Source organism: Ooceraea biroi, chromosome 10 (assembly GCF_003672135.1).
Source record: "Ooceraea biroi isolate clonal line C1 chromosome 10, Obir_v5.4, whole genome shotgun sequence".
Lineage (NCBI taxonomy): Eukaryota > Metazoa > Arthropoda > Insecta > Hymenoptera > Formicidae > Ooceraea > Ooceraea biroi.
Genome location: NC_039515.1, coordinates 3913484 through 3939797, shown reverse-complemented (window position 1 = coordinate 3939797; position 26314 = coordinate 3913484). Strand labels below are relative to the sequence as shown.

Genomic DNA, 26314 nt, shown 5'->3' with positions numbered 1-26314 from the left:
AATAAAAAACTGTTAATTAAATAATAATGATTAGTGATAAATAATTATAAAATATGAAACATTTTGTGCGTTTCATAATAATGGATAACAGTTTGCACGAGGACTAACGTGTAGATAACATGAAAAACGTACTTTCCACGATAGGTGTACATTCGGTGAATGGATTGCCCGTGTAGCCATCGTTACAGATGCAGACAGGATTGTGTTTCACAACGTTGCAATATGTGTTCACGCCGCAGGAGCCTGGGCATGGATCTACGCACTGTTCATTTTGACACGCCAAATTTCCGGGGCATCCTTCATTTATAACACACTCGGGACGGCAACTTGGCGCACGGCCCACGTAATTTGGTAGACACGAACACGCTGGGAAACCATCGATCACCCGACACTGGGAGTTTGGTCCGCATGGCGAAGGAATGCACGGATTGCCACTTGGTTTCGGTGTTGGTGTTGGCTCTACTATAATTGTATCGATATATCAAAAAATTTATATTATATTTCTTAAAAGTAGCAGATATTGCCAAGCAATTTAATAATATGAAATTATATCCTTGTTTGAAGAAATACAAAAGATTTATAATAATATCTATTTTTGTTCCATTGTATAGTAACTTTTATGTTAAAATAGTTATGCATTGAGATTGTCTTATGTATTAAATTATTCGAATATTAAGCTAAAAAATTTGAAACTTGCCTTCTTTGACGCATCCGAAGAACGGATCTCCGCTATAACCGATCGCACAGATGCACACTGGATTGTGATTGATCACTCGACAATCGGCATTCACGCCGCATGTGCCTGGACATGGATCTTTACATCTCTGATCAATACATGCCGCGTTCGGACTGCAGTCCGTGCTGACCACGCATTCCGGTCGGCAGGACGGTGGACTGCCGATGTAGTTGGGTTGGCAGGAGCATACTGCATGATTGTCAATGACACGGCAATTGCTGTACGGTCCACAGGGAGATGGTTGGCACGTATCACGCGGCACTGGCGGTTCTGTAAGAAATCGATCACATTACGGAAGTTCAAATTTATTCATGACTGAATCACAAATGTCAAAAAAACATTGCAAGTGTACCTATCGGTTGGTGGCAGGACTTAAGCGGGTCTCCAGTGTAGCCATAAAGGCAACTGCAGGACGGCTGATGATTATAAACCTGGCATTGCGCATTGATTCCGCATGCACCTACGCACGGATCTTTGCACTTGTTGTTGATGCAAGCCTTCGTGTGCACGCAGTCCGAGTTCTGAACACATTCTGGTCTGCAACCCTCGTACGGATCGCCGGTATAATCGGGCAGACAGGTGCAAGAGCCCGCGCCGTTACGCTCTTTACATACGGCGTTCGCGCCGCACGGCGAAGGATCGCAAGGCAACTGCGCTGGGAAAGTAGCTGCAGAGCAAAAATACATCGTTCAGCGTACATAAAGTAAAGTGCTAATGTTTTACCGGCGTGCAATATATTCTATTAAAATCTTACTTTTAACGCAGCCCGAGAAAGGATCTCCCTCATAGTCTACGTAGCACTGGCACATGGGTCGATGATTCAGCACCGTACAATTTGTGTTGAATCCGCACGATCCGATACACGGGTCCAGACATTTCCTTTGAATACAAGCGAAAGAACTGGCACAATCTTGGTCGATTATGCACTCGGGTCTACAATTCGGTGGTGCTCCGAACATGCCAGTGATGCACGTGCATATCGGATGATTCTCTTGAACGCGGCAATCGGCATTAGATCCGCATGGCGACGGCAAACAAGGATTCGTAGTTGGCGTTAAAGGTTCTGCAAGTAATATAATTTTGAGTTAAATGTAATTCCTTTATTTATTTAAAAAAAGGAAATATTTCTTTTTTTCAGGAAAACGTTCATTAATAAATATGATATTCCATTTGCGAAGAAATCATTTTAGATTGAAATATTTATCTAATGTGCATGCGTAGAAATTAATGTATTATTCATGTATATTCATGTATTACCTTCCCGGGCGCATTGTGTGAATGGATCGCCGACGTACTGACGAGGACAGCTGCAGATGGGGTTGTGATTGAGAACTTGGCAGTGAGCATTCAAACCACACAGACCCGGGCAGGGATCGCTGCACTTTTGATTAATGCAAGCCAAATGGGCCGGGCATTCCGTGCTAACGAGACACTCCGGACGGCAATACGGCGGAGTGCCCTGGTAGCCCGGACTGCAGGAACAAACTGCGCGGTCGTTCATTACGCGGCAAATACTGTGCGGGCCACATGGTGAAGGCATGCACGGATTCTGATCTGGCACTGCTACAAAAAATACATTCGAATTAGATTTTCTATGCCTCCTATGCTATCATTTTTTTATTATTACCTATGAATTTATTTTATCTTATGCTGTTAAGAAACTGTTGCACTGTCACTTAAATTTAATGAATTATTGTGCATAATAGAGTAACGAAATGTAAAATGTATCGACTATAAGATCCACATACAGGGTCTCTCCACTTTGCAAGCTCTAAATGGATCCCCAGTAAATCCTGGCAAACAGGAGCACATCGGAAGATGATCGACCACCTCGCAGCGCGCGTTAGCCCCGCATACACCTGGACACGGATCTCTGCAGTGCTGATTGAAGCAAGCCAGGTGACTCTCGCAATCTCGACTGATGATGCACTCGGCTTCGCAACCGTCCATGTAAGGATTGCCCACAAACGGCGGTACGCATGTACATTTGGCTATGCCATCAATTGATGTGCAAATAGCATTCTTGCCACATGGTGACAGTAGACAAGGATCATACGGTTCCGCTGGTCGTGCTGCGCAATTAAGAAAACATCGCCATTGTTAACTATTTTTGATTACCAGTTTATATATTGGATCTTTTTTAATTTATAACTATTGTATTGTATCTTTTTTTAAATTTAATCAGGCATTAATAATGATTACCTCCGCAACTCTTGTATGGGTTTCCAACCATGAGTTTTGGACAGTAACAGGGTGGTATTCTCGTGGTGTTGCACAATGCTCCGAAACCACATGGATTAACTTCGCATTGATCGACTTTTGGTACGCATCCCCGAATGGTGTTAGGACTTTCGATGTAGCCGGGTAGACAGGTGCATTTTGCGAAGCCGTTGCTCAACACGGAACAGCGAGTGTTGGGGCCACACGGAGATGGATCACAAGAGGTGCTCGGTAATATGCAGGCAGAATGTGGTGGGTCTCCTTCGTACCCTGGTAGGCAGAAGCACGTCACCAGTCCGTTCACCACGCGACATCCTGTATTGGCACCACATGGGTTGCCCTCGCATTGATCGCCTTCAGGAACTAATACATTAGAGAATTGATCCATTAGAAAAAATTTTCCCATATTCTACAATATAATATTTATATTTAAGATGATAATTTGTTACTTGCGATAGTTGCGAATAATTTTAAATTATGAATAAACATTATTGATGCAAATATTATTCAATAAAAATCTCTTTATGGACGAGATTAATATGCTTTGTGAAAATTTATACATACTGCATTGTTCAAACGGACTTCCGGTTAATCCTTTCGGGCAGAAGCAGACGGGATTTCCGTTGTCATTTTCACATAAAGCGTTCAGTCCGCAGGGATTTGGAACACAAGGATCGGAAGTCGGTATCTCTTGGCAGTCAACCTGAGGATTGCCTTGATATCCTGGAAGGCACGTACACTGAGCTTGATAGTTGCTGGAGATACATTTCGCGTTAGTACCGCAGTCAAATTCGGCGCAAGGGTTGATACATAGTCTGTTGAGTCGGTCGCAATACATATGCGGAGGACAGTCTTCGTTGTAGTGACAAATATTCTTGCTTTGTTCCACTAGAAAATTATAAGACATTAAATATACGACATTACAAATATAATATTTTTAGTTTATTATATTTTTAATTTTCGAGATAATAAAATCGAGATTTATGTCATCTAGTTTTATTGCTTTATAAATTCAGAAGTCGTAACATCGCCGAAACTTACGCAAATCGCAGTAAGAGAATCCATTTCCAGCATAACCCTCCTCACAGCTGCAATCTGCTCCATGATTCGTATTAATACAAATAGCATGTTCCGCGCAAGGATTCCGAACTAGACATGGCTCCTGGCAAGTATGGCCAATGCACGCCTCTGTCAAGGGGCAATCGCTGTTGCTAGTGCAACCCGCTAGAGAAAGAGAGTGAAAGAACCCATGTAGCCCCAGGAAATATTGTGCACAAGTACAAGAATTGAGATGAGATGAGAAAAGTTTTCTTTGCGTAGCACGTGTTCGTCTGCTCCGTATTGCAGGCTTCATTGCATATGTGCGAGAAGTATGCGAATCAATGCGTCAATCGAGAGAGAAGTAAGTTCTCCCCAATAAAAGAGATGTATTCAGAAAGATAATAAATATTTTTCAAGAAATCATTCGTCATAATCATTCGTGCACGATAGATGTAGTAGTACTAAACGTTCCGTGCTTCATAAATAAGAGTCTTGACAAGATTGCAAAATATGTACGTGAGATATGTACAGTACATACACATATTTACAAATTTGCTGAGAATTATATAAAAAACTGAAAATAAAATCAGATAAAGCTCGTTCGCAATGCCGACGGTTGTACGAACCTTTGACACACGTATTTGTCAACGGATCGCATTGCATACCGGGTGGACAATAGGGACACTCCGCATTGTTCGCGTCCACTGAAAGGATTGCATGGAATAATGAATGATTTCAATTGCACGATCAAAAGTAACGTAACTTTGACGTACCTTTCACGCAGACCGGCCGATGATCCTGAACGTGGCACACTTCGATGAAGTCGCACGGATTACCCAGGGTGCAAGGATTCAGACACTGTTGATTTACGCAGGCCAGTTGGACCGGGCAGTCGCTATGTGTCGTACATTTCACGTCTAGCGAAACAAGTACGCATTAGGAATTATGTAGGAATTAACGGCACGAGCGATGAAAGCATTGAATGAAATGATCATATACATGTATCCCAATGGAAATTCTATTTAATCTAATATTTAGCTACCATTTTGGTACGTCCTACCAAAAACGGTAGCTATTAAACACACTTAGGTCTATTGAATAGACAGTGCAATGTACAAATATGAATTCACAAGAATAATGTACTACTTCCTTCTAATGTATGAGACATATAGTATTATTATTTGTGTTACATGTGTCAAGTATAGCGGCTAAAAGATATTGATGCGTCTACTTTCAAGCGGAATAATTTTTGCATTCGAAATAATTTTCTTTTATTTGCCATAATTTATTTAACATTAATGTAATGCAATATATTTGCAATAATATAATGCAATTGTTATTATACCATTACATATCATACGATGATATGCAGAAAATCCGTACAATAAATAATTCCACTTGAGCGCAGAAAACTGAAATCGCAGTCGGTTAGATATTAGACATTTAAAAGCTGCAAAAGAAACACATGCACAAGCATTAATGTACATCATGCAGAAAGCGCTAATGCAGCAGTCCTTTGTCTGCATTTGGGAAGGCAGTGTCTGATTGTCTATTGACAATTTTTGGTACACTCATCACAGGGATGACGAACAGATAGATGTTCGATTTATATACGTTTCATAAATCCCTTATGGTATCCCGATGACATTTCGAGTCATGAGTTTGCACCGAGTGAGCCACTTCGTGAAATGACTGATCGCTCTGCAAGCGGTGTCTGCACTGTCCAGAATTGGTTGCTTCCAATTTTCATCTGGATACAATAACGTGGACTCGCACTAAAGGAAACATTCGTGGAGAATACATCGGCAACAACAACATGAAATGATACCACTACGAAACAATTACGAAACTCCCGAGAAAAAAAGTCTTTACCTGGGAGTACGCTACAATTTGACGTACTCTGCTCGGTACTTGAATCTAGACAGATTGGCCGATGATTTATTACGTCGCACAAAACATTGTCTAGACATAGATTGCCAGTTTTGCATGGATTCTGACATAAGCGGTCAATGCAAATCTCGCATTCTGTACATTCAGTATCCAACTCGCAGATCACATCTGTTTTATTCTGGATGACTTCAGGCGTAGTAGATTGTTCTGTAGAATATTGCTGTGTTGTATATTGTTCTGTTATTGTAGTAAATTCCATTTCAGTGCGATTTTCAGACATAGTATATTGTTCTGTAGTTGAATATTGTTCTGTAGTTGAATATTGTACAGTAGAGTAAGCAGTTGTACTGTGCCGTTCTGTAATGGAAGATGGTTGTGTAGATTCTTCAGATGTGACAAACCGTTCCGTTGTAGAATATTCAGGAGTGCTATATTTTTCTGTTGTGAAAATCTGTCTTGTAGACTGTTCAGTTGTATACTGTTCTGAAGTAGTATATTCTTGCGTAGGCTGTTGTGATGTTCCAAGCTGTTCTGTTGTAAAATATTCTAAAGTGCTGTATTGTTCCGTAGTTGGAACCTGTTTTGTAGATGCTAAAGTCGTGTATTGCTCCGAAGTAGTATATTCCGGAGTAGGCTGCTGTGATGTTCCAAGCTGTTCTGTTGTAGAATATTCTAAAGTGCTATATCCTTCTGTAGTTTGTTTTATAGATGGTTCAGATGTAGTATGTTGTTCCGTAGGATGCTCTGATGTCCTCAACTGTTCAGTAGTAGTGGAATAAAGTTCCGTAGAGTATTTCGATGTATATTGTTCAGTCTGTTCAGTAGGTTGTTCAGTTGTAGTATATTGTTTCAAAGTAGTATATGTTTCCGTTGTTGGCTGTTGTGATATTCCGAGCTGTTCTGTTGTAGAATATTTCTCTGTAGGATATTCAGATGTAGGAGATTCAGTGTATTGCTCTGTGGTTGAGATCTTTGTAGATTGTTCAGATATGGTGTACTGTTCTGTAGGTTGCATCGATGTTTTAAGCTGTTCTGTGGTAGAATGCTCTTCTGTAGAATACCTCAATGTGCTAGAGCCTTCTGTAGAAGTTTGTTCTGTAGACTGTTCAGTTGAAGTGTAATGCGTTGTTTGTTCCGTAGTTTGTACTGTAGTAAAGATTGCTGTTGTAGGCTGTTCAGACGTGATATACTGTTCGGTTTGCTCTGATGTTCCGAGCTGCTCGGTAGTGAAATGCGGTTCCATAGAATATGTCGATGTTCTGGGACTTTCTGTAATAGTCATTTGTTCAGTAGAGTATCCAATTGTGCTGTATTCTTGTGTAATAGTATATTGTTCTGTTGGTTGCTGTGATGGTTTAAGCTTTTCCGTTGTTGAATATTCTTTCGAATATTCAAGTGTGCTAGTATATTCTGTAGTATATTCTGTAGTAGATTGTTCTGTAGATTGCTCAGTCATAGAAAATTTTGTTGTAGAAATATTAGTGCCTTTATGTGGAGTAACCAAATTTTCAGGGATTAATCCCTTTGTCGTAAAGATGGGAGACTCAGGCGTAGTTGATAATGGAGTAGTCTCTTTTTCATAGGGCTCAGTTGTATGTAACAATGTACTTTCGGCAGTGCTCGATTCTTGTGTGATTTCTTTCTGAGTCGTAGTTGTAGATAATGAAGTAGTCTCTTTTTCATAGGGCTCAGTTGTATGTAACGATGTACTTTCGGCAGTGCTCGATTCTTGTGTGATTTCTTTCTGAGTCGTAGTTGTAGATAATGAAGTAGTCTCTTTTTCATAGGGCTCAGTTGTATGTAACGATGTACTTTCGGCAGTGCTCGATTCTTGTGTGATTTCTTTCTGAGTCGTAGTTGTAGATAATGAAGTAGTCTCTTTTTCATAGGGCTCAGTTGTATGTAACGATGTACTTTCGGCAGTGCTCGATTCTTGTGTGATTTCTTTCTGAGTCGTAGTTGTAGATAATGAAGTAGTCTCTTTTTCATAGGGCTCAGTTGTATGTAACGATGTACTTTCGGCAGTGCTCGTTTCTTGTGTGATTTCTTTGGCAGTATCACGTTCGATACTTATGGTAGACGTTTCAGTATGTTCTAAAATACTTGGAGACGATACAGTATGATTCTCTTGCTCGAGAAGTGTTGTAGTAATCGTGGTGTCGGTAATACTCTTTGTATATGATTCAGTGACTTCTTCTAAAGGCTTTACTGTTATTAATTCTTTAGATTCTGTGGTAGTAAGATATTCTTGCGTGCTTGTTGCTATTGTTGAAGTTTTCTCAATAGTTACATGAGGAACTTCTGTAATAGGAACTATTGTTACATTTTCAGGAACTTCTGTAATGCTAGTTTCCGTAAGTTTCAAAACCGTGGTCGTTTCAGTACTTTCGCCAGTTGTTTTAGACATCTCAGTTGTCGTAGCATTTTCTCCAGATTCAAATTTGCTTGTCGTTGTCGCGATTGGAATAGAAGATAGTTCTGTAAGAGTTTCTTCCGTACTGTACGCTGTAGTTGGAATAGCAGAAGTACTTGTTAATTCAATTTCGGAAGTAGTGGAATGTGCTGTCGTATATTTCACCGAAGTAGTTTCAACAAGATCGGTACTTTCAAAAGTTGGAGTGGTCGAGCGACTGGATGTAACATTATCTACAATTTCAATATTTGTCGTTATAATACCGATCTCGGTTGTACTTGATATCGGAAATATAGTTGTTGTGTATCCTGAAGACTCGGTAATAATTTCCGTCGATGCAATCGTCGTATGGGATTCTTTCGTCGCCTCAGTAGTAATATTTTCCAATAAAATTTCAGTAATCTCAGTTGAAGGGATTGTAGTTGCCTCCGTTGTTGTAGACGGCAGAGTACTAGGATTCGGTGTTGTTTGTAATATAGTATGAGCAGTCTCAAAAGTGTGATCTGAATCTACGGGACGCAACGTCGTTATACCACTCGGTGAGCAACGTGCGTCGTTAGGATCGCAACCGCAAACAGGTTTGTGCGCCTCAACCCGACATTGAACCGCCGGTTGGCACTCATACTTCATACAAGGATCAACGCAGGCGCCTTCGACACAGGCTTCTGCATCGCTGCAGTCATCATCGGACTCGCAAACTGGCTTGGGCATGGGGTGAAGAACTGCTGCGGATACAATATAACAATAAACATAACAACTGGTAAAGTGGCGAAACTGAAATCAGGAAGCGACTCTGATTAGGCTATGCTACAGATAAGTTTACAGTTTCTATCAACTGCTACGTATTAAGAGTTAAGTTTGCATGCTTGCGTAATATAGGTAAGCTGATTATAAGAAACATTATTAGGTCTTTACAGAGACAGATGTAACGGAAGAATCCTTCAGTAGACTGAGGAGATCGGCAGAGTAGAGTGGGGGTTCAGGAGATGGGAGATAACTTGTATTTGTAACTTGGAACCTGAAATATGCGTCCAGACAACAGAATAGGGAGATATGTATTTTCTAATTACGGCAATATTAAGGAAAAACTATTCCTGTGGCATTTCCCGTTAACTCTCTAATTGCCGCTAATAAAATCAATCAGAAGTGAAATTTCGAGATTATTACAGTGTTAAGCATATTCTGCTGTTTGGACGATTGGAAACCTGAAAAGTAGCAACTGTATGTCTCGTGTAAGGCCAGGCAATGTAAAGACGTGATAACGGCTATGAAGAAATGACAAGACTCAGATAGATGTTCTGAGAAATGGTGTTTACCTTTCATGCATCCGTATTTAGTATCTGGCACAAAGCCGGGGGGACAGAACTTGCAGATAGGCTTGTGCTCCTCCACGTAACAGGGGGCATCAGCCGGACAGGTGGAGTTTCTGCATGGGTCCACGCAGCGATAGTTGCGGCACGCCAAGTCTGGAGAGCAGCCACTGTCTCGCAGGCAAATGGAGAGGGAGGGATTGCAGTTTTTGGTGCAAATGCACACGGGACGGTGATCCAGGACTTCGCAGGTTTTATCAGCCGGGCACGGTCTTTTGTTTCGTACGTTACAGGGATTCTGACATTTCCCATTGACGCACGCGGCATTCGAGGGACAATCAAAGTCCCTCGAGCAGGTGAGCGTGTCGGGGGCGCAGGTCAACTCCCCGATCTCGTTGACCACGAAGCCGTATTTGCAAACGCACATAGGTTTGTGACTCCGCACCTGACACCTCTTGTTCACCTCGCAGGTATACCGAGAACTCAAACATGGGTCGCGGCACTCGCCTGTCTGGGAGTGGCAGGAGAGGCTCTCCGGACAGTCGTAGTCGGAAGAACAACCGATGCTCGGCGTAGGTTTGGGATTGAGCGTGTCGCATTTGGAATCTGGATGGCAGGCCGTATGGGGCATACCGATATAACACTGCGGGCACGAGCAACGCGGCTTGTGCAGAACCACTCGGCACAGGGCATTGATCCCACAGGCACCGCGTAGCGCGCACGGGTCCAGACATTGTAGATTTATGCAGGCTTTTTCATTGGGGCACTCTAAGTCGCTGGTGCATTCGCGTTCTATTGGTCGCGATAGTGGTGTTCAACGTGGTGTAGAGTCGGTGGGTCGGTGGGTGGGACAGGAAAAAAAAAGAAAAAAGCATTTATAAGAACTGTGAAAAGAAACTTTCTCACAAATAACATAAACCACATGCTTTGTATTTATGATGAAAGTAGGGTAGCTCGGTGGAGAAGTATAGAGAACGACTTTTACACTTTTTCAAAACATCAGATATCTTCTCAGAGAAAATTACACAACGGCAAGCAGCGATATTTACAACACAAGCCCCCACAGATTTCAGAATAGGAAGAAATAACAACCCGTGAATATCAGCAAATATCAAGCATGGGTATATGAGAATGTCCCTTTCGCAGTTCCCAATCTGTTAAAACATTCATCCTAAAAGAAAAGATAAAAATGGTGTCGACTGTATAAATGTGTACCTCCTTGTATTCAAGTGGCACTGACAAGTTGCAACGAGTGTCTCATTGTTATTTCAATTATTTCATCCTCACAAGACAGATTGGATACTGAAATAAACATTCTACATATGAAGTTATGTGTGAGATATGTGTGGAACTGTGTTCTCTCTCTCTCGCTCATCAAAATTATGTACAGTATGTTTTATATAATATATATGTACAGATATAATGTACTCTCTTTGCTGTGGGTAACTATGTATATATATATATATATATATATATGTATATTCCGGTGTCGTGGCGATATACTGCTCCAATCACATCTGTCTCTCGATGTTAACGAATTCACTCGATTAAATACGTCTATGTATTACTCAAGTCCTACTAGACGATACATGGTTATTCTACGGACCATGTTCCTGTGATTGTCAGTATTGCTCGCTAGTCACAAATGCTGTACATAAAATTAATCAATCTGCTCGGTTAAAAAGTTAGTAGGCTGTATTTTCCTACCTGTCGTGCACTCGATATCTGGCGAACCGCTTGTACCTGGTGGGCATCGACAGACAAATATAGCCCCGTCCCTAATGCACTCGGCGTTCTGTCCACATCCGTTTGTCCGACAGTCTCCTAAATCTCTATCTGAGCTACCTATATAAACAAATAATTAATGATGATATCGAAGAACTAAATGACAAATGTTAATTGTTTGTCCTATAATTTTAAAATATATTTTAAAAATATATTGAATAATTACAATACATGCACAATTATGGCATGTATTTATGATAAAATTAAAATGCAATATTTCAAAAACAACTTGTCGATAATTTATTTCAATAAAAATCTCGAATTTCTATGGTTTCTTTCACAAAAGCAGCCAATCTTTTTATTGCTTCTGTTGATTATCTCATTAAATCCGTCAATATGAAAAAGAACAATACGTACATGCGTGCATTGGATCGCCCGATGGATTATTCGGTGGGCAGTAACATTGTGGTTGATTCTTGTAAATTCGACAGGCCGCATTAACGCCGCAACGAGTATCCTTGCAAAGATCGCCGTCACAGAGGCACGCCTGATGCGGGTCGCCGTGGCATCCTGGATCGCACGTGCACTCGAAACCGTTCAGGGTCTCTCGGCATTTAGCGTTAACGCCGCAAGGTCTTCGCAGACACTCGTCTCCGCCTAAAAGCAATTAAAGCATATTAATTATCATTTCGTTCAGAGTACGATCTCTACGCGAATAAATAACGAGCCTACCTTTCTTGCAATTGATCTTTGGGTTGCCAAAGTGTCCCGGTGGGCAAGAGCACTGCGCCTGTCTGTTAATCACCCGACATTGCGCGTTGAAGCCGCACACGCCGTGTTGCAAGCACGGATTTGTGCAAACCCCGTACTCGCTGCAACGCTTGTTCGGCTCGCAGTCTTCATCATGATGACACTCCAATTGATAGCACTCCTGGCTCGGCTCACCCTGATAGCCCTCCGGACACAAGCACACCGCGCGATGGTTCGAGACGCGGCAGAGTGCGTTTATTCCGCATGGTGATCCGTGCGCGGAACAAGGATTCTCGCATTGACCGTTTATGCACGACAACGACGATGGACAATCGGAATGTGTGCGACAGCCGATCAGGCACAAACCTCCGTCGCATACATAGCCCTGCACAGATTCAAATTTGTTATTTAAAGAACGTGCGAATTTTGCGTTGCCAAAGAAAAATGTAAATCCGAAGCCTCACCTTTGGACACGCGTTATTGATATCGCACTTGATGCGGCACTTCCCGCTGTAACAAGTCTCTCCGCATGAGCAGTCGTCCTGGCTATGGCAGCTGTTGGTGCAGAAACCGATCTCGTCGCACTCACACGAACCGTCGCAAGGAATCATGGTCTTGGCGCAGTTGATCAACGCGTTGCCGTAATAGTTGGCAGGACAACTGCACTGGGCTACGTGATTGACCACGCGACAACCGGCGCACTCTCCGCATGCCTTGCCACCCTCGCACGGACCTGAAGAATGTCAAGATATCAATGCATTGACCGTCAATCAATCAAAAGTTACTCAGTTATAAGTTGGACCAAAGGCATCTTTCTGATTGCACTTACTTCTGCATTGATTGTTGATGCAAGACTCGTCGCTTGGACATGCGTTATCGCTGCGGCATCCAATGTCGCACATGCGATTGTGGCATATTTGGTTGACGACACAGTGATCGTCGCTGTTACATATTGCCTTGCAGATGCCGCCGTCGCACCGTTCGTCACTCAAGCAGTTTGCATCGCTAAGAAGATATAATTAGTTAGTATACGCGTGTCGGGACGTCAATAATTTTAAAATTCGCTCGCGAATTGCCTCACCTTCTACACGTGGAGTAACAAGATCTGCCGTAACACGTCTGTCCTGGCAAACACTCGAGTTCCGATGAGCAAAGAAGGAAGGCCTGCTTGCATCCAGCACGAGCATCTCCAACTAGAGGCGACGGACACGTGCAGATCTTCTGATGAGCGACAGTTGTACACTTGGCATTTACGCCACAAGAACCGGCCAACGCGCACGGATCTATAAAAACAATAAAAAAAAAAGGAATAAATTAGCTTCGTGTCTCAAGAAGATTAAATAATAAAACAAGAATAAATTGAATTTATTTCTCTTCTCAGATAAGATTAGAAACAGACGGAACATAAGATATTAATAAAAATTCTCACCTATGCACTGGTTGTTGACGCACGCGTAACTGTCCTGGCACTCAATGTCTGCTCGACAACCGGAGACGCACACTAGTCCCTCGCAAATCTCACCGCTTCTACAGTCCTCATCCCGCCTGCAAAGAGACTTGCAGATGCCGGAACTGTCGCATCTCTCGTTGCTCAAGCAATTCGCATTGGTCGAGCAGACGGGCGTGCAGATGCCGGCGACACAGGCAGTGCCCACGGCGCATTCTCGATTAGCCTGACAGATCGGACCAGGTGACCTCAGACACGCCACCTTCGCCGTCGGGTTTGGTATGAAGCCGGAAGGACAAGAGCACGTGGCACGCTGATTGAAGACCGTGCACTTGGCATTTGGTCCGCACGGCGTGGCCTCGCACGGATTCAAGCACTTGTTGCCCAAGCAAGCCTCGTTCGCGTTGCAGTCTTCATCAGCGCGGCAGCCAAACGAACACATGTTGTTGAGACAAATATGGCCCAAGAAACAGTCGTTGTCCAATCGGCAAGTCAGCAGACAGTTGCCACGAATGCACTTCTCGTTCAACGCGCACTCGTTGTCCACAGTGCAGATCGGCAGGCAAACGTTCTCGCGGCAGGTGTTGCCATCGATGCAGTCTCTGCTTCCTAAACAGGACACTGGCACTGCAGAGTGATAGAAATTTTATTAGTGAGTTGATTAGAAATTGTTGAAGAATGTTGAGGAATCGCTCAACTTACGTCTCACGCATTCCACTTCGGAGTTACCGGTGAAACCTGGTGGGCAGCTACACTGTTTAATGTGACTCTTCACTTTACATTCAGCATTTATGCCGCAGGCTCCTCTCACGTCGCACGGATCCAAACATTGCCCGTTCAAGCAAACGTCCGACAAGTTGCATTCCTCGTCGGATTGACAAGATGCTGAAATATTATTAAATGTGATAAAAATATTATTTGATAATTATTATGAATAATTTATATTTAGATTCAAATAAAGAATCAGAATACGTGCTGTGTTGTTACGGCCTAAAGTGAAATCGAACATCAACAATTTAGTCTTGCCAATGAACGAATGTTATATTAGATATTATTTAAACACTGCTAGAAAATAAATTTACTTTGAAACAAGTTTGAAATTCGATAACTGTTACTCACGTCGACAGATGCCTTCGTAACAATAAGTATTGACCGCACAATCAACGTGTGAAGAGCAAGCCACCGGTCTTGGTCGACATCCCACACTCAGATTACTAGGATCACCCTCGTAATCGGGACGACACTGGCAACTCGCGGCATGATTACTGGCGATGCATTCTGCGTTTGGACCACACCGAATACGCGCACACGCATCTGAAACAGAAAGAAGCAAATAGAAAATTTAAATCAATGTCTTTTGTAATTCGATATATAAATAAAGTATAAATATAATAAGCTTATAAGATAATAATATAATTTGAGAGCATACCGAAACATTTTGGTACGTTGTTAATGTTGACGCATTTCGCAGTTAGCGGGCAATCCGTATCCTGGAGACACTCAACCGGCGGTTGACAGCCGCTGTTATAAGCATCACCAACTGTGCCGGGTTGACAGTGGCACTTGTAGAATCCACGCGAGTTCTCGCACAGAGCACCCGGGGCGCAGGGTGCATCCGCGCAGTAATCTATCAGTTCGCAGGCACGCGTGGGTTCTCCCGTGTATCCAGGTTGACATGTGCAAACCTGAAAATAGCAAAAATATTATCATAAAAATCACTCTCGGAAAGATCACTAATGGAGAAGTATGATAATTACTTGGACGTGTTTTTCCGTCGTGCAAATAGCGTTCACTCCGCATGGATTATGCGCGAGGCAGGCGATCCTGCATCTATGCAAGTCGCAAATCTTTTCTTGGGTACAGTCGTCATTGACCTCGCACTCGATTGATTGGCAGCCAATTTTATCGTCTTTGGCATTTCCGAAAAAGCCGGATTTGCAGGAACACGTTGCGGCATGATTATCAGCCTTACATTCGGCGTTACGACCGCAGAGTACCAAGTCGCAGGCTCTGTGGCATTCCGCCTGGAGAAAGAAAGAAAGACAAAAAACAAATATTATTTACTGATCGCTAATGAGACTAACAAGAGGATGTTTCTATATATTGTGGAGTATTTTACATAACAGAACGCAGGATTACCTGTCCGATGTTATTTTTGATGCATTTCTCATCGTATGAGCAGTCATTGTCTGAGATACAACGTAATTCTTGAACACATATATTATTATGGCAGTATTGATATTCTGGGCAGCTGGAATTACTTCGGCAGGTAGGTTGGCAGAGACCGTTGATGCAGAGCTGATCGCCGATGCAGTCTCTCGTACTTCCGCAGAGCGCTGTAAATTACGATGATATATAGAAACCGCATAATTTGATTCAATTTTTCATTATTTTCATATAACTATTTTATCGATATATTTCTTCGATTTTATCGATATCACGTAACTATTTACCTGTGCATATGCCTCCGTTGCATGCTGAACCGGTCGCGCATTGCGAGTCACTTTTGCAATACTGAACGGGAGTGCAACCAAGATTCGGATCACCTGTGCCACCAGGTTGGCAGGTGCAAACCGCGCTGTGATTAAGCGACGAGCAATCGGCTCCGTGTCCGCAAACGTTCGAGAGAGAGCAAGGATCGACGCATTTATGATCAAAGCACGCGTCTGATTGACTACAGTCGCTGTGATAGTTGCATTCCAGATGAATGCACTCCGTCTAAGGACGCAAAATAGATTAAAACATAAATATTATCGAGCGAGATAAATCAGCAGTTAGAACATCTGCTACAGAAATATTCTAAATATTTCAATTTTAAGAATATTTACCGCCGGATTTCCTGTAGTTTGTCCAGGACATCTGCAGATCGGCACGTGGTCGCGTGCAAGGCATTCCGCGTTTCTGCCGCAAATGCCTGGCGTGTCGCATGGATTTGTGCATCTGTTGTCGATGCAGGCGGCCGAATTCGGACAGTCAGAATCCGTGAAACAGTCTCCAGGCTGCTTGCAACCGGTTTTGAACGGGTCCCCTATCAGTCCGTGTGGACAAACGCAGGCGAACGATCCCTCCGTGTTCTGGCATCTACATAATTTTTAAGTAACATTTCATTTAACATTCCATTACATTAGAAAAATGCTGATGAGTTATTCCCTTAAGCTCTCGTAATCACAAAGCTCAAAGTGCAAGTTTTACTTACACAGCTGAAGAGTGGCAAGGATCCTGCAAGCATTCGTTAACGTCCGTGCAAATATCGCCAACGAGGACGAAGCCAGAATAGCACTTGCATACGCTGATGTGCTCGACAGCTACGCAATTACCGTATCCGCAGTTCACTTGATTGCAAGGACCTGACAAAGGAACATCAAAAGATTTAGAGAACCACGTAACGTTTGTGGACTTTATCGTTTCATATTTCAGAACAATTCGTATCTATCGACACCAGCACGTTATAATCACGCAACAACTTACTGCTGCATTTGTTGGTCTCCTGATTGCAGTATTTATCCGTCGGACAGTCGCTGTTGGACAGGCACTCCACCTTGAAGCACCCTGATGCATCGCCGATGTAACCGGGTTGACACTGACAGCTGGCCGTGTGATCCAGAACGGAGCAAATGGTGTTCAATCCACAATCCACGAAGGAGCATGGATCCGAGCAGTTGTGCTGGATGCAGGCCTGCGTGTCCGGACAGTCCGGATGCGCGATGCACTGATGCAGCAGCACGCATCCCGATCCTACTGGATCTCCCGCGGTGCCCGAAGGACACGTGCAACGATAAGATCCGTGGAGATTGATACAATCAGCGCTCGGATGACACGGATGATCCTCGCATTCGTTGATGTCCAGGCAATGGTCGGGACCAGCGATGAATCCGTGACTACATCTAAGGAAAAACGAGACGAGTAGTTGATTAAAAGATAACTTTTTCACTTTGACTTTTTCGAGGAATTCAATTAAAATTGAAGATGGAAGATAAGAAAAGGCGGGCATACCTGCATTTGTTGTTGATGCACACTTCGTCGCGTTTACAGCCAACATCAGAAGTGCAGCCTGCTTCGCACGTACCATCAATACACAGTTCGCCAGGCAGGCAGTTACTATCGCTGTAGCATATCTTCACGCAAATGCCATTCTTGCAACGTTCGCCTTGCGCGCAATTGCTCTGATCGGAACACTGGCATTGACACAATCCCGAGACGCATAGGTGCTGACTGGGACAATCGTGCGGACTTTGACAGACACTTGGTATTCGAACGCAACCCTGTTCTGGGGTGGGATTACCGTGGAAACCCAGGGGACACGTGCAGGTAATTGCGTGATTCGTGCAACTGCAGATTGCATTCGCTCCACACACATCTTTTCTACTGCAGGGATCTGGAAACGTATGAGTTTTTTTTATTTTCTGGTTATTATTGAGAGAAACATTAAATAAAAATTGCATAATAATAATTTCGATGAAATCATATAATAATAAAGACTAAAAAAAACCTCACAAAGGGGAAAACAATACGCCAAGTACATAAATAAAACCAACTTATACGCAACAAAAAGTTTAAACAAATATTTATTATAAAAATCAAAACTAATTTCCTATAGTTTACTCTTGTAACGTTGTACGCTGAGAGGTTTTCCGCTATTGTTTACCCTTATTTTGCAAGCAACAAATTCTAAACTTGGATATTTCGAGAGCAACAAATTCGGAAAATGTTCCAGGGCGAAATTTAAGCTAGCAACATAACTTTTAATTCTTATAGTTTCCCCTTGTATCCTTGCACGCTCAGTGTTTTCCTGAGTGTTTTAATTTAATTTACGACGTACCTTGACACCTGTTGTTAACGCACGATTCGGTAGGCGGGCAATTCTTATTACTGCGACAGCCAAGAATGCATCCTCCACTGACGCATGCATGATCCACTAGACACTGTGAATGCGCGATGCACGATATCATACATTTGTTATTAATACACTTCTCTCCATCTGAGCAATCAGCGACCGAACGGCACACAGCTAAAATAACAAAAAAAGAAACCCTTCATCGTATTACATTCTTTAATGTTACAGAAACGATGCAGAAACCACGAACTACCACATACATCATTAATTAATTAAGAAACATCAAATATTTTTACCTCTGCATTGCCCGTCAAGACAGACGCTATCCTCGCAGTCAGCATCCACCGTGCAGTAACTGGTACCCCGCACACAGCCGTGTTCCGGACCCTTCGACGATGGTACGAATCTGTGAATGCATTTGCAACTCGGCCGACCGTTCACGATCTCGCAGAGCGCGTTCGGCCCACACGCATTTTCGCACGGATTCACGCAGCGATGCTCGTGACAGACCGAGTGCAATGGACAGTCCTTGGGCCCAGAGCAGTAGCCTTCCGGTTGACAGCCAGTTGTGTAAGGATCGCCTACGTGACCCGGTGGACATTGGCAGACCGGATTGCTTGTGGGACCGGCGACGCAAAGTGCCGTCGGGTGACAGGAATCTGAACGGCACGCTTCCACGGCGACGCACTCGACATCGGGCACCGGGTTCGCCCGGAACCCAGGCGGGCACTGGCAGATCGACTTATGATCATCCGCGATGCAGACCGCGTTTACGCCGCAGGCGTTCTCGTCGCAGGCGTCATAGCAGGTATGCGTGAGCCGGTTGCAGAGCTGCGTTGGTGGACAATCGATGTTGTAGACGCAAGGCACTGTTTGACATCCGGATGTTGAGTCGTTCGGATCACCCGCGTACAATCCGGGCGGGCACTCGCAGTTCGCCACGTGGTTGTTGACGACGCAGAGTGCATTTGGACCGCACGTGACAAAGTCGCAGACCAGCTGGCAGGCCAGTGGACCCTCCGCGGTGCCACGACACGTCTGATCCTCCGCGCACTCGCTGTCTGTGGTACAGCGGTTTTCACGCGGACTGTGACAACCACGACGATCGTTTGGATTGCCGGTGTAGCCTGGCAGGCAGTCGCAACGGCCTTGATGATTCTCGGTCACGCAGCGTGAGTTCGCGGTGCAGGTGAAGCCGCTGCAGAGCGACACGCACTTCAGCACGCCGAGCGCGTCCGGTCTGCAGCCTTCGCTTGAATGGCAGTCGTTGTCACTTATGCAGTCGGGCACCGATGGCTTCTCGCAGGACGACAGCACCGGATTCCATTCGTAGCTGTCCTGGCATTTACAAGTCGCGCGACCGGGTACAATATCGGGCTCGCACTTCTGATAGGCGCCGCACACCACTTTGCTGCAGGGATCCACGCACTCGTGTACGCCGCCGTCCAGGATGACGCAGAAGGAGCCCGGCTGGCAGTCCGAGTCGTGCGTGCATCCGGGTATCACGGATTTCGACGGCTGACAACCCTCAATCAGGTTGCTCGGGTTACCCTGGTAGCCATCAATGCACAAGCAAGCGGATACGTGGTTCTGTGTGACGCAGAGCGCGTTTGGTCCGCACTGTAGTTTGCTGCAAGCGTCCACGCACTTGCGAACTCCCTTGCCGATCTGGAAGCAGATCTCCTGCGGCTCGCACTCGAGATCGTTCGAGCAGTGACCGTGCAAGTGGCAACCTTTGTGCAGGTCGTTGGGATTGCCGCTGTAACCCGGAGGGCACACGCACGCACCGTTCTGGCAGACGGATCTGGGTCCACACTTGATGTTGCTGCACTGGTTCACGCATTTGTGACCAACGCATGTGTAATCGAAGGGACAAGGCACGGCGTCGCTGCAGATGCAGGTCGACGGATCAGCGCACGGTCCCACCTGCACCTGCTGACACTCGACGAAGGGATTGCCGAAGAAGCTGTCCTTGCAGCGGCAGTCGTAGCTTCCGATGGTGTTGATGCACACTGCGTTACTACCGCACGCGTTTCCGTTACACTCATTGATGTCTAAGAAAGAAAGAGGAACAATATAAAGATATTTGTACCGATTATTTTTTTAATTAATGATTGGTATGTTTCACTATTTAATTAAATGCTTAATCGTACGATGCTAAAAAAAGTACGTGAAAGATGTATTTCAGTATTTCAGATTAGTCATACTGACCGAAACATTGGATGTAAGGATTGCCAGCGAAGCCAGGTGGACAAAGACACTCGACAGCGTTGAGACCTGCATTGCAGTGTGCGTCCTTCCCGCATACTGCAGTAGAACAATCGGATTTCTCTTGAATACCACAGCCGTGATAAGGATTCCCGCTGGTTCCCGGATTGCAAATACATTTTGATTCCTGAAGACCGTACTCGCAATGCGCGTTTTTCCCGCAATGCGGAACGCATAGTGGTGGCTGAATGGCTGCAAAGATAAATAAATAATTATTAACCAGAAAAAGAAATTTATTATATTGTAAAATACGAATTTTGTAAAATTCTAGGACGGACAAAATCGATTTTCTGTGATTACCCATTAAACTTTGTTGAACTTTCTACATCCTTCATTCTATCACCCAATAAATAAAGAGGTTACCACAATATTTTAGGTCTCGATATTGAAAATCCTTTAAATTTAGAAATGAGAAAGTTCTAGTCATTAAAATTTTTTTCTTTTCCGAGGAGTTCTGTGCTATTTATATTGTTATTTGGCATATTGCCTAGAGTTCTCGATGATTTAAAATTCGTTAAAACAATAAATGAAAAAGTTCTAGCCATTAAAATTTTTTCTTTTTCCAAGGAGTTCTGTGCTATGTATATTGTTACCAGTATAACACAGGCGCGCGCTATTTTATTTTTCATTATTAATAATGTTTTCAAATAATAATATCTTATATCTATTATTTATTATATGCACAATTATCACACTACCAAATTGTTAACCTCCACGCGAAGACAGCCGCGCGATGGTAATCTAAACTGAACATACGCACAACGCGAATCGAGATAACCAATCAGCGTCGCGGTAAAGAGGCAACAATGATTTCGATTTGATTTCTCTCTTTCAGAAGTATTACACTTACGTGGCATACAAAGCAGATCCGGGTTGCCCACGAAGTATGGATTGCATACGCATTTATTCGTCAAAGGATCGCACATGGCACCGATGCCGCAAACCACTCCCTCGCATCGTCGTTTGCAACGGCCGCTGATGCATACGCTTGGCTCGGCGCACGGGATTTCGGGCGAGCAGACATCCGGAGCGCACTGTCCGCCAGGGAAAGGATTGCCCATGAAACCTTCAATGCACTTACAGGTCGGTCCATCATAACTGACGATACATTGCGCCCCAGTGCCACAGACGAAGCCGTCGCATTCTGCATCAGAACAAAGTCTCATGTCACACGTGTAACACGATCAAGTCGCAGTCATATGATAAATTGATGACATACTGACGAAAATACGTAAGAACTGAAATTATATTATAAATAATTATCAAATTTTTTATTAGACGAATTTTAAATTAATTATTTTGCACGAAACTCAATTTCGTTATCGCGCGATTATCCAGATGACACAAGAGTAAATTTCACTCACGTGAGACGCATTCGTTGTTTTTGCCCTCCGTGAACCCTATCACGCATCTGCACCATGCCGCGTGTTTGTCCGGCTCGCAGTACGCATTCGGACCGCAGGGTATGTTGTCGCAAGGGTTGACGCAACTTCCTTGGACGCACGCTAAGTAATTCTCGCAATCGTCGTTCGACGAGCACTCACTTTTGCCGGTCGGAACTCCCGTGCAGCCGACACCGTAAGGATCTCCAACCATACCTTTCGGGCACTCGCACACGTGATCGCCCTTCGTGTTAATGCAATATGCACCGTGACCGCAAGGATTATTCGCGCATTCATTGACGTCAACGCAACCGTGCTGTGGGTCGCCCTCGAAGCCAGCCTCGCACATGCACCGCGGTGGATCACTTGGGGTGCATTTTGCGTTAATACCGCACGGGAAGCGATCGCAGGGATCTAAGATAACGAAACATTTACAGTGAAATATAAAAAGTACAGGAAATATTACATGTTTCACGAAGAAGAAATTGTGCGCGGTTATTACTTATTATTGGCGATTAATTTTTTCTCATTAAAGAAATTTTCATTCTGTTTTAAGAAAATAAATAACGATTTGAAAAATAAAATTAATTATCTTTTTAGGGTGTAAAAATATTTTGAACGAATTTAATTGCCTACTTGATATTATATTGGATAAGAATGCGAGTGATGCGTCACGTACGCGTTGCGTGCGTGACGGAATGAGATTTTTATCGCTTACTCTTGCAAAGATTTCCGCCCAAGGGATCCGTGTAGAACGGCGGTGGACACACGCACTCGCCCGGCTGCACGCACTTCTCGTTAGCCTTGCATTCGTTGTCGTTGATGCATCTCTTCTGCGCTGGGGAACAGAGACCGTTATACGGATCGCCGCCATATCCATGCGGACACACGCACTGATGGGAACCGGGTAGATTGATGCACTCGGCGCCGTAACCACAGACTTGGTGTCCCACGATGCACTCATTTATGTCTATCCACAAATTAGTACTCATTATCAACCGATTATATTAAATAAAAATATCATTTCTCTTCCAAAGTATTTCTCCAAAAGAGATTTCTTATGATTTTTTATTATTTGAATCGAGATTTATAGATATATTTAATAAACTGTTGTCAATTTTTATTAAACCAAATCATTTTACCTTCGCAAGACCCATCCGATTTGGTCGTGTAACCCTTGGGACAGGCGCAATAGCTCACGCCGCCGGCAATCGTTATACACTCGGCACCGCTTGGACACTTTTCACCCTTCGAACATCCGGCCAACATGCATTTACCATTGACGATCTTGTACGGCGGTTGACATTGACACTCGATGCTGTTGCATTCTGTAAATTTTTCAATGCAGATTTTGCATATGATATTGCATCAACAATGGCAACTACTAACTGTATTTTAACAAACAGTTGCCGCGTATATGTATCATGAACAAACACCACACCGACAAAACTGTTGCAAACTACTTCCGTTCAAAAGAGATTAGTTATATTCTTCCGAAAATATTTCAACTAGGTATTACATCTTAACTATTATAATAATCTAAACCCAAGATCTCACCTTCGCAAAGCGAGAAGGGATTTCCATTGAAGCCCGGTGGGCACTGGCACTCGTAGCTACCCGGCAGATTCTTGCAAATCGCGTTAACACCGCAGGCAGGTTTCTCTCTCAGCTCCATGCACTCGTTGATGTCTCTGCATTTACCGGTCTCGTGGTCGCGCGTGTAGCCGCGTTGACAGATGCACACGCTGTCGCCCACGAATTCGTCCTTGATGCACTGTTCTCCAGCTGGACAGGGCGAGCTCGGGCCACACACGTGGGGTGTCTTGGATATTTGGCAGCCACCGCTATAAGGATCGCCCGTCATACCGCTTGGACACTGACACGAGAAGGAGCCGGGCTCATTGTTGCAGATCGCACCCGGGGGACACGGATTGATCGCACACTCGTCGATGTCCCGACAACCGTTCTTCACTCCAGGCTTTCCGGTGTAACCGTTGCTGCAGAGGCACGTCGCCACGTCGTTCAGCAGCATGCAGTGCGCGTTGGGTCCGCAGGACAAGTCCTCACACGGATCTGATGGAACACAAAATTATGAAATTCGCTGATATTTATTTATACGAAAATAGATTTCATATTTGTTGTAAAAATCACACAAATTTGTTGATATTTATTATGGGCCGATTGATCCTTTAATTGCATTCGATTTTTGAGAGGATGTGTCATGCTTACGTCTACAATCGTTTCCGACGTTGGGTTCGGGACACAGACATCTCTTCTGCGGATCGCAAATAGCGTTTCCTGGACAGTCATCGTCGATTTCGCATCTAACTATGCCGACGCACTTGATGTAGGGATCGGGATCCGGAATGGTCTCCTCCGGGCAAGTGCAACTGTAAGAGCCTTCAGTGTTGGCACACGTCGCTCCATGACCGCAAACGTCATGTTTGGTGCACTCGTCAATATCTGCATTCACGTTAAAAAATACTTAAAGTATTAAGATAAATATACTAATATAATAAGTAAATTAATAATATTGTATAAAATCCATTCGTGAAATTTATTTCAATCAGGTTTTACCTATGCACTGCTTGAAGGCATTGCCGGCATATCCAGGTTTACATTGGCAAGTAAAGCCACCAAGTGTGTTCGTGCAAATAGCATTCCTGCCGCATCTTCCGGAAGGTCCGTTTATCGCGTCGCACTCGTTTATGTCTGCGAGTAAAGAAAATATTAATCTTATTGAAAATCTCATTTGCATACGAATGGTACTGTATTTACGGGAGGATAATCATCGAATATCTTGATTCATTGAGGAAGCATTCGCTTACCGACACATCCAGCCGCTATATCGTTGGGATTGAAGGTCCAGCCATCCTCGCAGATGCAGTAAGCCTCGTGACCGTCGGCCTTGCAGAAAGCATGTCCGCCGCAGGTTACTTCATCACAAGGTGCTTTGAAATAATAACAATTACGCATGATAAATCATGCTCTTGCATAACTTACGCATGTATCAAACGCGTAAGTACATTGCAAAATTATTAAAAGCTTAATTACTTAAGTATAATAAATTGTAAGCAGCAGAAATTAAATATCGTTGTCAGACACAATTATTTTTACCTTTGCAGGGTATGTGGGGTGGAGTACCAACGAACCCGGACTCACACTCGCAATGATAGCTTCCTCTGGTATTCGTACAAATTGACGCAGATCCGCAGGGGTTGGTAAGGCACTCATCCACATCCACGCATTCAGCACCAGAGGCTTTGAAGCCATCCTTGCAGAAGCACTGGCCTTCGATACACTCGGCATTGTTGACGCAATCGAAATTCGATTTGCAGAGTGTAGTCACGTCGGTCTGGGAACAATGCCAGAATGACGCTTTATCTCTCGCGCCGCATTCATAATCATTTCTTTCCGTCGAATGTACGAAAAGCATCGACGTGTTGTACTCGAAAATATAGAAACCGGTTTCTGCTGTCGAGCTGACACGAGCTGTTTTCTAGACACGCGAATAAGAAGCGCGCGTTCATGACAAATGTGAGCCGTCCAAGTGGGTTTCGTGGCTTTTACAAACCGCGGGTGAGAGAGTCCCGCTTCGAAAAAGAGGTAAACGCCACGAAACCGGTTGGTGTTCGTCTTGTTTCGCGCACAATACCGTCTTCGTATTGTTTGTTCCTCTTTATCCGACACCTCCGCGTAAAAAGGAGCCGCGGACCGGTCTAAGATATTCGGGATGAAACAGGTCTATTTTCGAGACTTTCGTTTGCCCGGAGATACTTCTCGCCTTCTCGTCGGTTTTGTTTGTATGTATGTATGCGCGAGGTGACTCACGGCAAGACGCAACGGGTCAACTGAATTATTATCTGAATTCTTAATATTACCTGATCGCATGCATTCGACGGACTGGATCTGGCACTGTATCCCGGCGGACAGACGCACTGGTAGCCGGGATCCTCGTTCTTGCAAATCGCGTTTCTGCCACAAGGATTCTCCAGAGCCCTACACTCGTCGATGTCTAGAAGAAGAGCATCGTGATAGTAAAATGAAGATCTTATGAGTTAAGAAGAGCGAAGCGACAGAGTATCAGCCATTTCTGCTACAAGTGTACAAGATGATTAATAATACAATTTTATAGACATAAATACAATCGTAAATACAATTTCATAGAGAAAGATATATCCAACTTGTAATTTAGTATAGAGAATAAAAGTGCGGAAGTTCTGAAGAAGAAATCGTGATAAATTATATTGAAGTCGTATCAACAAAGGGAGAGAGCCAACAGAACCAGAGCCCATTCA

The 26314-nt window shown here is 43.9% G+C and overlaps 1 protein-coding gene across 1 annotated transcript in view; it reads right to left on the bottom strand.

Annotated features, from left to right (window-relative positions):
• Positions 1 to 26314, bottom strand: part of LOC105278470 — a 97768-nt gene that overhangs the window by 43141 nt on the left and 28313 nt on the right. Inside the window, exons 8-49 of the mRNA XM_026972855.1 lie at positions 25898 to 26031; positions 25134 to 25371; positions 24845 to 24967; positions 24594 to 24728; positions 24246 to 24479; positions 23574 to 24089; positions 23159 to 23344; positions 22735 to 22986; positions 21999 to 22430; positions 21485 to 21778; positions 20578 to 20826; positions 18663 to 20420; positions 18352 to 18540; positions 17526 to 17907; positions 17001 to 17416; positions 16729 to 16879; positions 16361 to 16613; positions 15986 to 16250; positions 15672 to 15868; positions 15290 to 15556; positions 14962 to 15217; positions 14652 to 14846; positions 14235 to 14417; positions 13515 to 14159; positions 13167 to 13368; positions 12915 to 13090; positions 12550 to 12818; positions 12068 to 12470; positions 11753 to 11992; positions 11318 to 11455; positions 9617 to 10402; positions 4771 to 4914; positions 4624 to 4701; positions 3998 to 4180; positions 3521 to 3844; positions 2939 to 3319; positions 2485 to 2808; positions 1994 to 2299; positions 1491 to 1799; positions 1089 to 1403; positions 698 to 1006; positions 133 to 462 (exon numbers count right to left, since the gene is read on the bottom strand). Of these exons, the coding sequence (XP_026828656.1) occupies positions 133 to 462; positions 698 to 1006; positions 1089 to 1403; positions 1491 to 1799; positions 1994 to 2299; positions 2485 to 2808; positions 2939 to 3319; positions 3521 to 3844; positions 3998 to 4180; positions 4624 to 4701; positions 4771 to 4914; positions 9617 to 10402; positions 11318 to 11455; positions 11753 to 11992; positions 12068 to 12470; positions 12550 to 12818; positions 12915 to 13090; positions 13167 to 13368; positions 13515 to 14159; positions 14235 to 14417; positions 14652 to 14846; positions 14962 to 15217; positions 15290 to 15556; positions 15672 to 15868; positions 15986 to 16250; positions 16361 to 16613; positions 16729 to 16879; positions 17001 to 17416; positions 17526 to 17907; positions 18352 to 18540; positions 18663 to 20420; positions 20578 to 20826; positions 21485 to 21778; positions 21999 to 22430; positions 22735 to 22986; positions 23159 to 23344; positions 23574 to 24089; positions 24246 to 24479; positions 24594 to 24728; positions 24845 to 24967; positions 25134 to 25371; positions 25898 to 26031 (13167 nt within the window). The remainder of the gene's footprint in view (positions 1 to 132; positions 463 to 697; positions 1007 to 1088; positions 1404 to 1490; positions 1800 to 1993; positions 2300 to 2484; positions 2809 to 2938; positions 3320 to 3520; positions 3845 to 3997; positions 4181 to 4623; positions 4702 to 4770; positions 4915 to 9616; positions 10403 to 11317; positions 11456 to 11752; positions 11993 to 12067; positions 12471 to 12549; positions 12819 to 12914; positions 13091 to 13166; positions 13369 to 13514; positions 14160 to 14234; positions 14418 to 14651; positions 14847 to 14961; positions 15218 to 15289; positions 15557 to 15671; positions 15869 to 15985; positions 16251 to 16360; positions 16614 to 16728; positions 16880 to 17000; positions 17417 to 17525; positions 17908 to 18351; positions 18541 to 18662; positions 20421 to 20577; positions 20827 to 21484; positions 21779 to 21998; positions 22431 to 22734; positions 22987 to 23158; positions 23345 to 23573; positions 24090 to 24245; positions 24480 to 24593; positions 24729 to 24844; positions 24968 to 25133; positions 25372 to 25897; positions 26032 to 26314) is intronic.